We start from the raw sequence: 16543 nt of genomic DNA on the forward strand, positions 1-16543 counted from the left end.
GTAGGCACAAGTCAGTGAAAGACTGAAAATGAACAGAGAACAAATAGGAGGGACAAAAGTAAAGCATTCTAAAGATTAAGACTGTGGGTAAAGTCGAGGAAACAGGAATGAGCAAGGCACAAGCAGAAAAGAGTGAGACCAAAGGCTGGAGTGTCTTTTGAAGGGAGTAATGAGGGGTAATGAGGCAGAAGAAGTATGGGACACACTGTGGAAGACCTTGAAAAACGGGCTGAAGTGATTTTGAACTAGATACACAGGCAGTAGGGAGCCATCATGGATTCTTGAACAAGGGAGTTAACTGATAAAAGTGGTGTTTTTAAAGGTGACTAGCCTGGAAGGGGGAGATGCCATGCTGAAGTCAAGAAGATCAATACTTCAAGCCCCTCCAAAATGAAAGAATCATTTGGGAAGAAAGACAGATTTCTAGACAAAGAGCCAGAGTAAATACTTGGTCCCAAAGAGGTCATTCTAGAGGGAAAGTCCCAGGTAGATGCTTGGGCTGCTACCTCCTTAAATATCAAGTCTCCCAAAGCTTTGCAGATTCACCATGAGCAAGAAATGGCAAACAGATGCCTTTCTCAGTGATTCAGTACCAAGTTACCCAATTTAGGAGCTACTGCCAGAGGGAAAGTGCACTCCAAATTCACCAGACATTTTGGCCCTTGAATCTGCAAAGCTTTTGGACTTGGTTTTGTGGTCTCTTTCTCCAGCCCACCCAGGCAAATGTGAAAGGGTGAGACATCCAGCTCGATTCTGTTCTCAACTTCTCTGTGAAAACAAAATCAAGACGAAGGCCTTGGCGGTCAATTCTTGGAATAGGAAAATTGGTGATATTCATTTGTACCTGTTGGCAGTTCAGGACCCCTTTGGAGATGACAGAAACAGAATCATCCATGGCTAGATCTAGAAAAAACCTTAGCGAGCAGCTCAGTGGTACACTAGTCAGAGCACCAGAAATCAAAGGTGGAAACCAGGTGTTCTGGCATGTCATACGGCTCTATTTCAGGCATGTCATGATCTCACTTCCCTTCCATATCTGGAACCTTCATGTCATCTGTGGTTCTTTCTTCCCCCTCCATTCTCAACAATGTTTTGTTGCTTCTACCCCATGAACATCACTTCCCTGTGTCTTGTTTTTCCTATTCCTGAGGAGGCTTTTCCCTCTGAAATTATCTCCAGTCTATGCAGCTTTTACAGAGTAATTTGAAGATTGGCTCCCCCACTCGATTGTGAGTTTCTCATAGTTAATGACATTTTTTTTGCTTCTCTTTGTATCTGTGGTACTTAGCGCCGTGCCTGACACATACTAGAGGTTGAATAAATGCTTGTTGATTTGACCTGCCATAATATTATCTCATGATTATTCAGCTAGACCACCTTATGATAAAGCATAAAGAGCCTTAGACCTATTTTCATTACCCAGTTCTCCTTGGTGAGTGTGTGGCCTTGGCAAGCCATTTAACCAGCGCTCAGCCCAGTGCCTGGCATATAGTAGGCACTTAATAAATGCTTATTAAATTGAATCTCTCAGCTTCAGTGTCTTTCTCTATAAAATGAAGGTTGGCCCTAAGTGACTTCTAACATCTCTCCCAATTCCAAAGTTCATTATTCTATAATTCTACTGCAGTATGCGCCCCCCTCCCCAAATGCCCCTTGCCTCTCTCTCTTCTTTCTGCTCCAAACCATCCTTCATAAGCACTCTGGGAGATTTATCTTCCTTATGCATAAAGGTGGTCATGGTGCTCCTCTGCTCAAAACCTTTCAATGACTCCCTATTGCCCAAAAGTAAAGGGAAAATTTTCATATGGGACATTGTGGGCCCTCCTATTTGAGACTGATCTCTTATTCTACTCCCCTCAGGTCAAACTCAGTTTCTCATAACCCTGTATATGTACCCTATAATTGTTGACCTACGAATTTTTATCCAGCTGTTCTCTATCTCTGAAATGCCCTCTACAAGCCTCCATGGGGCGGTAGAAGGAGGAGAATGCAAATGACTATAATAAAATGACTGATGTATTAGGGCCTCAACTGGAGTGAGACAAACAGTCAGCCCCCTGGCATTACCTGAATGTTTGGCTTCCAAAACTGATCTCGACTCCCCGGCAACCAGTTTCCCACTTGCCTTGGGCTCTTGGATCTTGGAGTACCACAGATGTTACAGGGATTACCCAGGCTGGCTCATTCAGTGTAGCCTCCTCTCCTTCCAGCTCTGACCCCACCCTCCTTGGCTCCAGGTAGACATTTTTATTCCCCTCCTCCCCTAGCCAAGGATGTGATTAATCACTGACACATGTTGGCCCTTCCCTGGCCAGAATGCTGTACAGTCTCTACCCCGACTTGCCACCCCCATGACCTGTTGAATTCTTATCCATCCTTTACACCCTAACTCAAATGCCATCTTTCCGGGGCGCCTGCCCTCATCCCCCAGTCCTCGAAGTAATGATCTTCCTTTCTTACTTGTGTACTTATCATGTTGTATTCTGTATTATAGTTATTTGTGTACATACATTCCTTCCAACTAGATCGAAAACTTCAGGAACATAAAGGCTGTGTTCTAGCTAAACTTGATAGTTCATTCAGGGTCCAACCTAATTCTCTGTACACAGGAGATAAGTAAGAAATGCTTGTTGAATCGAATATGTTTTTGATGAACACTAAAGGGCTATATACACACACTTGCCCCATGAAAAAATATTCTTTACCACCTAGAAAGCCAAAATAATCAAAACACGAATTCATTTCCACAATTATTAATCACCTACTGTATGCTAGTCATTGTGCTACACAGTAGGGCTACACACACACAAATGAATTCATTCCTGCCTTCAAGGAGCTTACACAGGGCAGTGAAGAGCCCTGGATTTGGAATCAAAAAACTTGAATTTGGATCACATTTCTTTGATTTATTGGGTGATCCCAGCAAGATACTTAACATCCTTTGATCTGTTTTTCCACCTGTCAAAATAGAGTATAGAGCCAAAGGATCTTGAAGGTCCTTTCTGCTTCCAAAATGATGCATCCTATGATGCCACTGGGACATACCACATGCATATAAGGAAGTTTTTGTTTTTAAAGAAAAGAAAGTTCTAATCAAAGAGAGAATTGGACAAGGTTTCACCAAGGAAAGAATAGCTGAGCTAAGCCTTTGGAGAAGGCAAAAATTCTCAAAGGGTGAGATAAAGGTGGGAGACAGCTTAAACCAATGCATAGGATGAAGAAATGGAGAGTCAAGTCCAAGTTGGCCAGAGTTCATGGCTCCAGAAGATGCCCATTAACATACCCAAATATGAAGAAGACATTATCCAGGCCCTAAGGCCCTTTCATCAATGAAATTTAAATAATGTCCAGCTAGTTGATATCCTTGAGATACAGGAAAACAAGGTCTGAAAGAACTCGAGGCATCTCAATGTCAAGGAGAGACTGTTGGACAATCTCAGGGTTATGGTAAGAATACTTCTTTTTTATAGAAGGGGCATAGATGTTACTCCAGCTGATCAGATGAGATGGCCAGGAGTTACCTCCCTCATCCATCAACTAAACCAAGCTCATTCCATTTTAAACCTTAGCATACAGAGGAAAACAGGATTTGTGAGTGAAGAGTTGAAGGAACACTTGGGTCCAGTCTACTGGCATCCAGACACTTGTGAGTGAAAAAGGACATAGATGGAAATATCTACTATCTCAGTGAAGAATCCAAGTGGCCTCTTGGATCCCTAGTTCTGCTCCAAGCTCACCTCCTTTATATACAGGGTCCTTCCTGGTCACTATCTACCAGTGAATGCCATCAGTCTCTCTACAGCTTATAGTCTTAGCAGGTACTTAGAACCCTGAGAGGTTCAGTCACTTGCCTAAAGTCATATAACCAGCATGAGTCAGTGGCAAGACTTCAACCTTGATTTTACTGAGGCCAGTCTCTACCCACTACTCCACATTGTCTTATGATGTGATCCTATCATGTAGTCCTTTCTTGTGTGGCTAGAACTTTGTCTTGGAATATATATATATATATATATATATATATATTATATCCTAATCTCCCTGGGTTGGACCAGATGATATCTACTGTCCCTTGGGTCAATTATTCCTTGGGATTAGAAGTTTCAAACTTAAGATGCTCATCCATGGATAGCTTCAGATCTTCCATAAACTTGGACGGGAAAAATATTTCCCTTTTATTTTCAATAACATCCCAGTGAAATTTAGCATTCCTTCAGTTATTTAAAAACAATATTTGAAGAAGGTGTCCTTAGGATGCCCCAGACTGCTCTACTCCCAAAGGATACCAGAGAGGGTCAAGAATCCCTGCTCTGGGTGTATGTCCTCATGAATTAGATAGCACAGTCCAAAGCAAGGTTTCTTTTTCAGAGGTTGTGGGGGAGAAATGGGAGGAGAAGGGAGGAGAGGGAGAATCTATAACCTGAGTTTTCTTTTCCTGAAAGTGAAATGTCCAGGAAAAGACAAATGATGACTAGCATGGAACGTTGTTGTTTCTCAGGCCTTATTTTTGACTCTGGATGGGGGAGTGAAGAGTCTGTGTTTACCACCAGAGGAGAGAAGTGAGCTCTAATCAAAAACTCCATTTCCAAGTTGCCTGTGCCCAGGAATTCTCACATACCATTCTGTCAACATTGAATGTTTTCGTGACTCACTCAGAATTTTCTGCCTTTACCTGGGAGATTCCAGATTCCTTGGCCTCCTAGGAGGCATCCCCTACCCCCAAGTTGCACCCCCCTCCCCCAGAAGCAAAAGGCCATCAATTTCCCAAGGAAGTTTCAGGCTTCTCTGTTTTCTGGACCAACCACTCTGGGCAGGAGCCTCTCAGACTGCCCTCTGTATGACTGGATGGTGTCATCGTGTTTTTGTAGAGGGCTTTTTCATCATGCAAGAAATATGTGAGCGCGGATTGAAGTGGGTTCTGGACGTCAAGGAGGGTAATGTCTCTTGGTGTGTTTGACACACACAGAATCTGGGCCAACATCGAAATATCCACATTAGCCTTCTACTAATGAGAGGGTGTCGTCAACACTGCCACCCCAAGACCAGGAGGACGAGACAAGAAGATCATCATGATTGGACCAGATGTTGGCAAGACAAACAGCCTCTAAGGAAACTGGGACCCATTCAGTCCAATTGATTTGGCAGTCTGATGCAATTTAAGATTCCAAAATGAACAGAGGATGGACGTCAACGAATAGCCAGTCCCTGAGAGAGCTCTCATCAAAGTTGACTGGCTCGGTTACCATCAAAGCATCTCACTAGGGCTGGAATCACCCTTTTCCAGTTGGGTCTATGGATATCAGCCCAGAGACAATGTCAATAAAAAGAAATGGCCTCTGATGGGGCATGGAGGAATTACATTCAAATTCACAATAGTCACAGCACAGTAATCTTTCACACCTTCCAAGCATCCTGTAGAGGCATGAAGGTGACTATCCTATCATCCCATTACACATATAAGAAACTGAGGCACACTGGCATGAAATAAGAGACCTTAGGTAGCCCTATAAGACAGGAGTGGACAGCCTGCTTATCAAGGAAATGTCCCTGCATAAAAGTCGAGAGAGATCTTCTCCATTTATCTGAAAAGCCTTATTTCCCTTATGCTTATTTTTTTTTATATGCCTTGATCCTTCCATGAGGAAATAGCTTAGATCCTGGCCTGAAATCTCCTTCTTCTCTACTTCAGGACCTAATCACTACTTTGAAAACAATTAATTAATTAATTAAGTCATTTCAGTATGGAAAAAAGAGTCAATTAAATGAGATCTGTGACTTTGCATTTAGTATAAATTGAGTCTAAACAATAGAAAGTAGATTAGATTTGCAGCCTGCAAGATCTGGCTTCAAATTCTGACTCAGCTACTTGTGGTAATGTTACTCTGGGAGCGGTACCTAACTTTATTCATCTGTCAAATCAGAGGAAAGGCCTAAGGTCCTTTTCCAACTCTAAATCTATATTATGGAACCAGAATGGAATGGCTTATTCTTGTAGGCCCAGCCCTGCTTCTTCATTTGATATTGAAAATGTCTTCAAGAAAATGGCAAAAAAAGTTAAAACAAGGTCAGAGCGTGTTCCCAGACTCCTCCTGGCCCGAGTTCGACAGGCAGCTCTTGCTTCCAAAGAACCATGTTTAATGAGGATTTTCCCATTTACTTCTTTCAGGTGAAAGTGCCAACATTTCCATTGGAGAAGAGTACTGGGGCAGGATCTTGCCAGCCAGAACTGCCAAAGGAAATGACATCAATAAGCCTCCCAGGGATCCATGGGACTCCCACGTAGCGAACCAGATAGTCAGACCTTGAAATGGAATGCAGGTGGATGGGGTTCAAGGCTCCAAGGCCACAAGCCCAATAGGCAGTGATCATGAAATAAATAAGCTCTTTCATTGGCTACCGTATCGATGTTGTCCAAATTTCTGGCCAATGGCATGGGGCCTAAGCAAATGTTGACTTGGCTGGCCAGTCCACTAAAATGAATTGGGCATGACCGAGAAACAGCCTCGCCAGGCAGTTCATTAACGCCAAAGATGTCAGGAGGAACAAAAATCCTAGGATATTATTGGGAGGTCATGAATCATTCCTCTAGAAGAGGAAGGTCTCTTGGCACAAGGAGAATGTAGAGGAAACATAGCTTGAGAACTTTAAGTAATAAAGTGGGAAAGGCAACCAATATCCCCCATCACATTGGACGCATTGCTGGGAAGAACAAGGTTCAAATGATGCCGCTGACATTTCCTGGACCAGTCACACAACTCCCCTGAACCTTCGGTCATGGAATGAGGTCCTAGAACTCCTAATACCCCCCTGTTCTGAGGCAGAAACGGGATGATTTCCCACAAAGTGATTTACGACCTTTAAGATGCTATCGAGATATCAGTTTTCTGTTATCTTCAGTATTTTTCATAGAATGATAGAAAGGGCAGCGGATGAGGATAGGGAGACCCGGATCTTTGTTCTGGCTCAGAGACTCATTTATAGGGCCAGCTTAGCCAAGGTACTTCCTCCCTCTGGGCCTCGGTTTCCTAACTATAAATTGGAAATAGCAATACGAAATGAGTCTCTTTTGTACCATAAGAGAGTGATGTCATGTTTAAAAGAGAAGATGAAGAAGAACGAGACGCCATTTAGAAAGACTAAACACTTGAAAGATCTTATGAACTCTCGTGTGAGGGCACTTGGCTTGGGCTACAACCCAGAATTTAACTCAGAGATCATCGAGTCCAATTTGTTTTCAGTTTTTTCTTCAAGATCAGGCCCAGAAGTGACTTCAGCGGAATCATATAATCAACCCCATTCATTCAATCCCTTCACAGTTGATCCGAGGAAGGATTAGAACCCGGGTCTTCTGATTCCAAAAATCAATTCATCTTTCCACTCTTCCAGGTTTCCTCTCACCTCCGGATCGAGGCACCAAGAGGAGGGAATAGGCTGGAGTCTCCCAGCGTGATGGGCGGGAGGGAAGGGCTCACCAGCTGCATTATCGGAGTACACACACTGGTGCAATCCCAGAGTCATCAGAGTCGAACTCAGTTCCTGAATGGGTGCCCTTTGAACTCCGCCACACAAATAGACATTCGTCTGAGATCAATGGCAATTCCTTCTGGGTCAGCCAAAAAGAAAGTGAATTCCCTTGATTTGGGCTTCTCTGGACTGCCTTCGGGAAAATGAAGCTCAAAAGGAACCTAGCAAGTCGCCCGTCTAAATCCCCTCATTTTATGCCTGAGCAAAGCTAAGCTGGTCAATATTTGCACAGCTCACTGAAGCACATGAAGCCTGTGATCAGGTCTACTCTTCCTGCAGTAATCCCTCATGAATACAGGCCCCACTAACTGGCTCCGAGGTCACCGAGGCAGGGCTCCAGGGCCTGCCATCCCCGGAACAAAGGCGCTTGTGGGGCAAATTCACAGCAGAAACAAGCCCGCAAGGACTCTTTTCTTCCACTTTGAAAACAACTTAATATACCTGTTTGAATGCAACCTGCTGATTGCAAACACTTCAAGGACAGGTATGGAACGGACAGAAAGGTGGCCCTATGGAGCGGCCGCAGAGGAGGATGACAGATGGACAGCCGAAGAGCGCTGCTGGTATCCAGGAAACCCTCCAAAGGAGGAAGCGCTGTCAGTCTCTAGCTCGTGGGCCACATTGACAGTGAAGGATTTAGTATGGAAAACAAGGATGAGAAAACAGGAGTGTCATAAAGTCTCAGCTCTATTAAAATCGAAGTATTATTAAAATACTTTATTATTATTATTTATTATCTTTATTACTTAAATATAAATGTATTATTTATTATCTATTAAAAATAGTGGCAGTAGTGGTGATGATGATGATGATGATGGTGATGATGATGATGATGATGATGACGATAACAATAACAACAGAATTCCATGTAATTTTTTTTTTTTACAATTTACAAAGCCCTCTTCATGCGGCATTGCATTGGGATCTCATGGTCTGACCCCCGTGACACGGGTGCCACAATGCAAATGGTTTCTATCAGTTTCCTTCTTTGAAGAATTCTTTATTCACACTGAGGCCGTGTTGGTCCCGTCATCCTCCCCCCGGAGACCCTGCTCCAGCCTCCTAGTCTATCCGATTCTAATTGTTTTCCATGTGCTGGCCTTTCACCTGGATGTAGTTGCCATGGCCCCACCAAAGCATTCCCTTTTCCATAATACCGCTCTGAGTCAACATGCAAATCCATAATGGGAAAGCTGCCCAAAGACATGCAATCTGGGGGGATTTTCAGAGGGGCACGGACGCTGAGGACAGAGAAATGTGCTTTCACTGTGCTACATCTGGGATACGCTGCTCCTCTTTTTTAATTTGAATCCCCCCCAAAATGGCAAAAATACAAAAGGGGGAAGACATGACTCAATAACAATTTTTCCAAGAAAATATCTAAGTAAATGACTTGCTAAAAAGAGCTGTGCTTGGAGGCGGCTGGGTAGCTCAGTGGATGGAGAGCCAGGCCTAGAGACGGAGGTCCTAGGTTCAAATCTGGCCTCAGACACTTCCCAGCTGTGTGACCCTGGGCAAGTCACTTAACCCCCATTGCCTAACCCTTACCTCTCTTCTGCCTTAGAGTCAATACACAGTATTGATTCTAAGACGGAAGGAAAGGGTTTAAAAAAAAAAAAAAAAAGAGCTGCGCTGTGATGGGGCATCTTAAAAGGCTACTATCATCTTGGGCTTCATTGAAAAGGGAATAAAGTCCTGGAACTAGACGTGATGATCCTACTATGTTTTGTCTAGTATAGGGTCTAGTACAGTCATGGGCAAACTACAGCCCATGGGCCAGATGGGGGGAAGTCTGAACTGTTCTATCCCTGACGAATACAACGAGTAGGATACAATACAATGAAACTTGGAAAGAGTTGCCTTAAAAACAGACTGACAGAGGAGCATTTCCTTTCCTTTGGTCCCCTCTTTAAAAAGTTTGCCCATCACTGGGCTAGTATATTATGTTCTATTCTGGGTGGCCTGACTTAAGAAGAATATTGATATACTTGAAAGTCCCCAGAGAAAGCCATCCAGGATGGCTGAGGGATTTGAGCGCATGTCATATGAGAATTGGGTGAAGGAAGCTGGCATGTCCAGCCAAGAAAAGAGAAGACTTGAGGCAAAGTGAAGGCTCTCTTCAAATTTTGAAGGATTGCCAGACAGGAAAAAGATTGGATTTATTCTATCTGATTGTAGAGGGAAAAGAAAAGAATGATGGGTGGGAAAAAATTAATCCAACAAGGATCTAAATGTACCTGCTATATACCAAATACCATGCCAGACTCTAGGGATAGAAATGCAAAAAATGAAATCAGTCAACGAGCTTTCATTCTGTTGGGGAGATGGGCCAATGGGAAATATCCTCATTATTAGAACTGTCCATGAATTGGATGAATGTTCTGTCTTCTGCTTGGCCACATTCAGCTTACCTCGGTTTATAGATCTCACATTTCAGGTTTCTGTGCAATATGGAATTTCTGTAATGAATATCCTAATTATTAGGGGAAATATCCTCATTATTAGAACTGTCCATAAATTGAATGAACTTTCACTTAATGGGAGGAATTGCCCCATTTACATTCAAGCAAAGGTTGGCTGACCGCTTGATGGGGATGTTTTGGGGGTGGGGTATCTCCTTTCCAATACAGCTTGACCTAGGTAACCCCCAGCTGTCCTTTACACTGAACTTCTGCAGTTCTCTTATGGCTTCCTCTTCGGTTGCCTCACCACGTTAGTCTTCCCACACAAACACATGCTACATCACTGGAGCTTACATTTCGCTAACTAACACATAGAAATAGTGAGACACTGGCATAGTCCATGGGACCAGAGAGAGATGGATTGGGGCATGGGAAGGGTGATTGTTTTTGTTGGATACCCCATTGTTTTCAAGGATGAGACAAGCTCATGCTATAGATAGTATCCAGAGACCTTGGCAGACGACAGGATTTAGAGGGATGTGGTTCTCCAAGGTTGGAAGGGCTATTTCCATATCATGCATTTCAATAACAAACTCATTCCTAAACATTTAATTTAAGCCTACAGACAAGTCACGTGCTGCTTTCCCTGCAACATTTAATGAAGACAGATTTGGTAAAGAAACTATTTATTTGTGTAAAAATTTTACATCCTCTTGCTCCCTTAAGTATCAAAAAGAATTGAATGTTAGATTTATAATTACTGTGGCTTTTTTTGTGAAATAGAAAAAAAAAGAAAATCGTATACAGCAAAGAACATTTCCATAAATCATGCCTGTGATTGAAAAAATATGGGCCTAACAGACTCTAGTCTACTCCATCCTGCATCTGTTTCCCATATACAAATGTGTCAGGTTTACATAAACCACACTGATAAAGATGAAGAATAAGAAAGAAAAAGATAAAAATAGCCCCAACTCTATCAGTAACACATCTTTTATTATTGTAATATAGGATAACACCACAATCAATCACATCCCATAGTTTGTATTGGTCAGTAATTCAACTATCAGAAAGGAAAAAAAATATTCTTTGATTCAACCTGCCAAAAATCTACTCATTAGGTACCTACTATATGCCAGCAGTGTTACTGAATACTAGATTTCAAAATTAAAAAAAAAATTTCAACTCACGCTTTCTTTAAAATTTATTTTTTTTCCCCAATTTTTTTCTAAAATGGCGGAAGGATAAGGAAATATTATTTTCATGTGTTTTGATTTCTTGGGACTAATAACACCCTCAAATTAATCCCCCACAGCTAAGAGTCATGGAACATAATTCAGATTCATTCTTCATATTTAGTGTTCTCCAAGAGAAAAAGGGAATGAAGAAAAGCCAAAATGATTTCATTCCAGAACCCAATTGCATTCATCATTTATGATCAACATTTTAACTGGTCAAGTAGCCACTGTTTGTATCCCAATGGGGAAAGGTACTATATTTGTTAAAGTAACTAGCGTTCTTTCTATACTGTCCACCAGAGACCTAATATATAATGTGAAAACCTGAAATATTTCTCACTGAAAAGGTGCAAAAAGGAAGAAAGTAGACTACAAAAATCCCCCCGGGAATAACTAAATTTAAGACGATATGTAAGATGGGATTCAGTAAATGTTGTATCAGAAAAGACATCAGGTCACATATGAAGGAAAAGAAAAGGACAACCAGCAAATCCCTTTTGTGCTTTATTGTTGCCCAAGCATAATAGAGCTAGAGGATACTAACAGATGTTGAGAGACTCTTTATTGGGAAATGTAAAGAGGGATGTAGAAGACAGACCATCCTGGATCACTTCCTTGGAGAGACTTGCATAATTTAATGAAACAATGAGCTATGCCATGCAGGGTTACCCAAGATAGAAGAGTCATAGTAAAGTCTCACAAAAAAAAAAAAAAGTATGGGGGCAGCTGGGTAGCTCAGTGGATTGAGAGTCAGACCTAGAGACGGGAGGTCCTAGGTTCAAATCCGGCCTCAGACATTTCCCAGCTGTGTAACCCTGGACAAGTCACTTGACCCCCATTGCCCACCCTTACTGCTCTTCCACCTATGAGACAATACACAGAAGTTAAGGGTTTAAAAAAAAAGAAAAAGATAAAAAAGTGATCCACTGGGAAAGGAAATGGCAAATCACTAGGACCTTTGCCAAGAAAATCTAATGGGCAATATTAACATGATGAAGGAAGATGAACCTCTTGGGTCAAAGGGGTCCAAAACACCACTGAGGAAGAGTAGAGGACAAATACAAGGAGCTCTGGTATTAATGAAATGACTAGGACAAAGCCAAAAGGAAGCTTAGCTGTGGATGTCTTGTAATGCAGGGAAAGTCTGATGCTACAGAAATTCCATATTGCATAGAAACCTGAAATGTGAGATCTATGAACTGAGGTAAGTTGAATGTGGTCGAGCAGAAGATAGAACATTTAAACATCAACATCTTGGGGCTCAGTGAACTTAAATGGATAGAAATGGTTGAGTTTTATTCAAGTGATCACTACATAGACTACTGTAGGCAAAAATCTCTTGGAAAAAATAGAGTATCCCTATAATCATTATGAGAGTGAGAAAAGAAATACTGTTAGAATCTCAAAAATGACAGCATAATATCTGTTCAAATCCAAGGCAAACCATTCAACTTCACACTAATAAAATAGGTTCCAGCCACTGATGCAAAAGAGGTCCAAACCGATCAGTTCTGTGAAGACCTACGTCTTCTTGTGGAGTTGGTTTAAATGACTTGACTAATAACTTCAGCAGCCAGTAGTGGAGCTAGAACTCTTATCAAAAGACTTTGTTCCACTATAGAACATTTCTATTATGGGTGTGCCTTGACTGAGACCATGGTAGCACTTCAGCTGGTTAAAATATAAATACACTTGTTAGCCATCATCATTGACTTTTCAAGATAATCCAGTATGATTTCCTGGGATTCCACTCAAATTTCACCTGCAACAGGAAGGTCTTTCCTAGTTTCCTCCTCCATCACTCCCAATTGCTGAAACCTTCTCTATGAAAGTACCTTTCATTTACATCATTCATATTTTGCATCCATATAGTTGTTTGCATATTTTCTTCTCCATTTGAATATGAACTCCTTGAGGGCGACGTCTCTTCTTCATAGCACAGTGCCTAGCAAATAATAAATGTTGGTTAATTGACTGTTGACTTAAGAGAGATTCCCTTCTGGTGAAAAGTCCTCCTAGCATTCTGTTTGCAGCTGATAGGGTATTCATTGCTAAAAATCCCAGAACTTGGGTTATCTGGAAGAGGTCAATAATCACTGCAAAAAATTTAAGCTAATAAACAGTAGAGGAAAAACTAGAAGGATAAAGAGCACCTGTCGTCTAAGCTATTGGATTATTAGATGAATGATCCAATTGTTCGATGAATAATCCACACAGCAGGTCCATCAAAATACCTATCTTGGGCCGGCACTGCAGACGAACAGTGAGCTGGCTCCAGAATAGACTAAGAAAAAGTGATCACCTTTGGGAAATCACAGAGTCCTTTCGATAATCCCAATTTTCTTGCTAACATAAAAAAATGTATTTTTTTGCAAAGGAAAAGATGAAGGGAGAAGAGGAATACAACAATGAAAACGATGATGATGACTCTTGATGAGACATCCATGTGAATGGATGAAATAGCACACTGAAATATAATGAAACACCCATAGATATTAAAGACAGAGGAAAAGAACCCACCTGTAAGCTTTTCTTGTGGTGGCAAAAAATTGGAAACTGAAGGGATGCCCATCAATAGGTGAATGTTTGAACAAACTATGGTATATGCTTGTAATGGAATACTATTGTGCCATAAGAAATGAGAAACAAGACGATCACAAAAAAGTCTGGAAAGGTTTCTATGAAATGATGCAAAGTGAAGTGAGCAGAATCAGGAGAACATTGTACACAGTAACAGCAATAATGTATGATGATCAGCTGTGAATGGCTTAAGTACTATCAACAAGGCAAAGATCCAGGACAGCTCCAAGGAACTCATGACAAAACAAAGAAGGATATCCACAAGCATAGAATGAACAGAATCTGAACGCAAATGAAAAAATGAAAAAACTATCATTCTTCACTTTATTTCCTCTATGAATTTTTCTCTAAGACAAGCAATGTCGTTTCATAACATGGTGAACATGGAAATACATATTAGATGATGATATACATACAACTTATATCACATTACCTGCTTTCTTGGGGAAGGAGAAGGGATAAGAGGGAAGAGAGAGTAAATGGATCGCAAAGTGTCAGAAAATGAATACTAAAAATTGTATATACACATAATCTAGAAAAATGTAAAAGAATAAAACATTTTAAAGGAAATATAACTAAATAGCTTTCTGTCGTGTGGAATGTGTGTGTTAAAATGAAGGGATTTGTGATGGTAATTCAGAGCCAGGTCATCACTACCAGATCCCACTGAAGACTTATCCTTAAGTAGCCCAAGCTTATTTATCAGTGCCGATTATGTAAAGAAATAGTAGAAACTCTGCAATGTATGACTAGAGGCTATAAGAGTCTGGCTCAGACCAAATACCTAGGAAGAAGGGAGTGGTGACTAAGATCATCCATCAGAAGATCATCTTCCATTGACTGAAAATTAATAAATTTCCAAAGTGTAGATTATCATCGATGGTTCAACCAATAAACAACTGGAAGCAGGCCATTGTTTCAGACCTCAGAAGGTGCCATGCACATTCACTCAGACTTCACGTTAATCCATAAGAAAATTTAAGGGTCATGTTTTTAATTGATGTTACTACCTCCAATCCTCATAAGCTCTGAGCTTCATTGAGTGTCAAAGTTTCAAAATATAAAGACCGAGGAGAGGAAATCAAAATCATGGGGGAACAGCCTGAGTCACATATCATTTCAGTTCTGACTTCTACTGGATTTGTACTGAAGTTGTTCCCAGTGAGCTTAAAAGAATGAACTGACACACTAATACTTTTATTCAACTACAGCATTTGTTTTTGCTGTGCTGCAATAATCTGAAGATGATTCCAGGAATATGTCATTCCTTGCTTATAGGATTGCAGTGCCCGTCTAATTGGTTTATTGTCCTCCAGTCTCTCTCCATTCCAAACCATCTTCAATCTGGCTGTCAAAAGAACATTTCCACAGCACAGGTCTGACACTATCACACCCCACCCCTCAATACCCAGGAAACATCATTGGCTCTGCATTTCCTCTAGGGTCAAATGTCAATTTTTTGGTTTAGCATTTAAAGACTTTCACAAACAGGCCCCTTTATTCATCGCCATGCTTCTTACAATGTCTTCCACTCCATGCCCTCTGCTGTACATGATATAGATCACCTTCTTGATGCTCCTTGCACGTGACACTTCATCTCCTGATTCTGCTCTGACTGTGTCTCTTGCGTAGAAAGTTCTTTCTTACTTATCTCCAACTCGGAGCTTCTTTGGCTTCTCTCAAGACTCAAAGCCTACATTTTGCCAGAGACTTTCCCCCTCCCTCCCTCTCCCTCCTGCTTTCCCTCCCCCAATCCATCTGCCAGAACCTCTGAGTTACTTCCTTTTTACTCTTGTCTGTTCATCATGGTTGTCTGCATTCAGATGTGAGCTCCTTTCAGATAGTGAGTATACTTTTGCTTTTCCTTTCATCCCTGGCACTTGGTACATAATAAGCATTTAATAGATCCTAAAGCCTAACAGAAAATTAAGTACAAACAAATAATAGTAGGATATCAACCTGTCTCAAGGCTATTTCTTTCTGAACTCCATCCAAAGAAGAGAAAAAAATGAGGTGGACAATTGTTATCACCATAGGGTGGAAGCTGGACAGCACATTATTATAGGTTACAAGTTACTACCAATAGAATATCTAGCAAGATCAGGTTGCCAGAATTATACACTAGAAGCTTGCTATCCTTCATTTAGAAAAAAATCCTCATATAGACCTCACAATGTCCTTGAGAATTCCACAAATAAACTGAAGTGGAACCAAATCATTTCCACAGACAGAGCTATTGCCCACAATCCCCTGGACGTGACCTTGTTCCATAAACATTTAAGAAAAATGTTTTTAATGGCTGTCTTCATACCAAATATTCCTAACCTACTCATAACCTCCATTGTATGTGTAATGGAAAGGTCAAAATATAAAGAATTCAGGAAAGAAATCAAAACATGTGGAAGCAGAAAGGACACATCATGTCCATTGTCAGAACTGCCATTGGATTTGTCCCAAAAAGACTTTGAGGGAGCAACCAGAGAATGAACTGACTGTCCAATACTCTTAGTCAATTATAAAGGAAAAATCATTTTGTCCTCTAGACAAGAAACTACCAAACACTAAATACAAAAAACAATAAAAACATCCTTGAACTATTTCCCTCTAAACTGTACAGAGGAGGAGAAGGAGGAGAAGGAGAAGGAGAAGGAGAAGGAGAAGGAGGAGAAGGAGAAGGAGAAGGAGAAGGAGAAGGAGAAGGAGAAGGAGAAGGAGAAGGAGAAGGAGAAGGAGAAGGAGAAGGAGAAGGAGAAGGAGAAGGAGAAGGAGAAGGAGAAGGAGAAGGAGAAGGAGAAGGAG

General features: G+C 41.2%; 1 protein-coding gene across 1 annotated transcript in view; it reads right to left on the minus strand.

Moving 5' to 3' along the window:
- Positions 1 to 8033: 8033 nt before the first annotated feature.
- WNT5A (Wnt family member 5A) overlaps positions 8034 to 16543 on the minus strand; it is a 129464-nt gene continuing 120954 nt past the window's right edge. The window contains exon 4 of the mRNA XM_044675456.1: positions 8034 to 8132. Within this exon, the coding sequence (XP_044531391.1) occupies positions 8034 to 8132 (99 nt within the window). The remainder of the gene's footprint in view (positions 8133 to 16543) is intronic.

The sequence above is a fragment of the Gracilinanus agilis genome, chromosome 1 (genome assembly GCF_016433145.1).
Source record: "Gracilinanus agilis isolate LMUSP501 chromosome 1, AgileGrace, whole genome shotgun sequence".
Taxonomy (NCBI): domain Eukaryota; kingdom Metazoa; phylum Chordata; class Mammalia; order Didelphimorphia; family Didelphidae; genus Gracilinanus; species Gracilinanus agilis.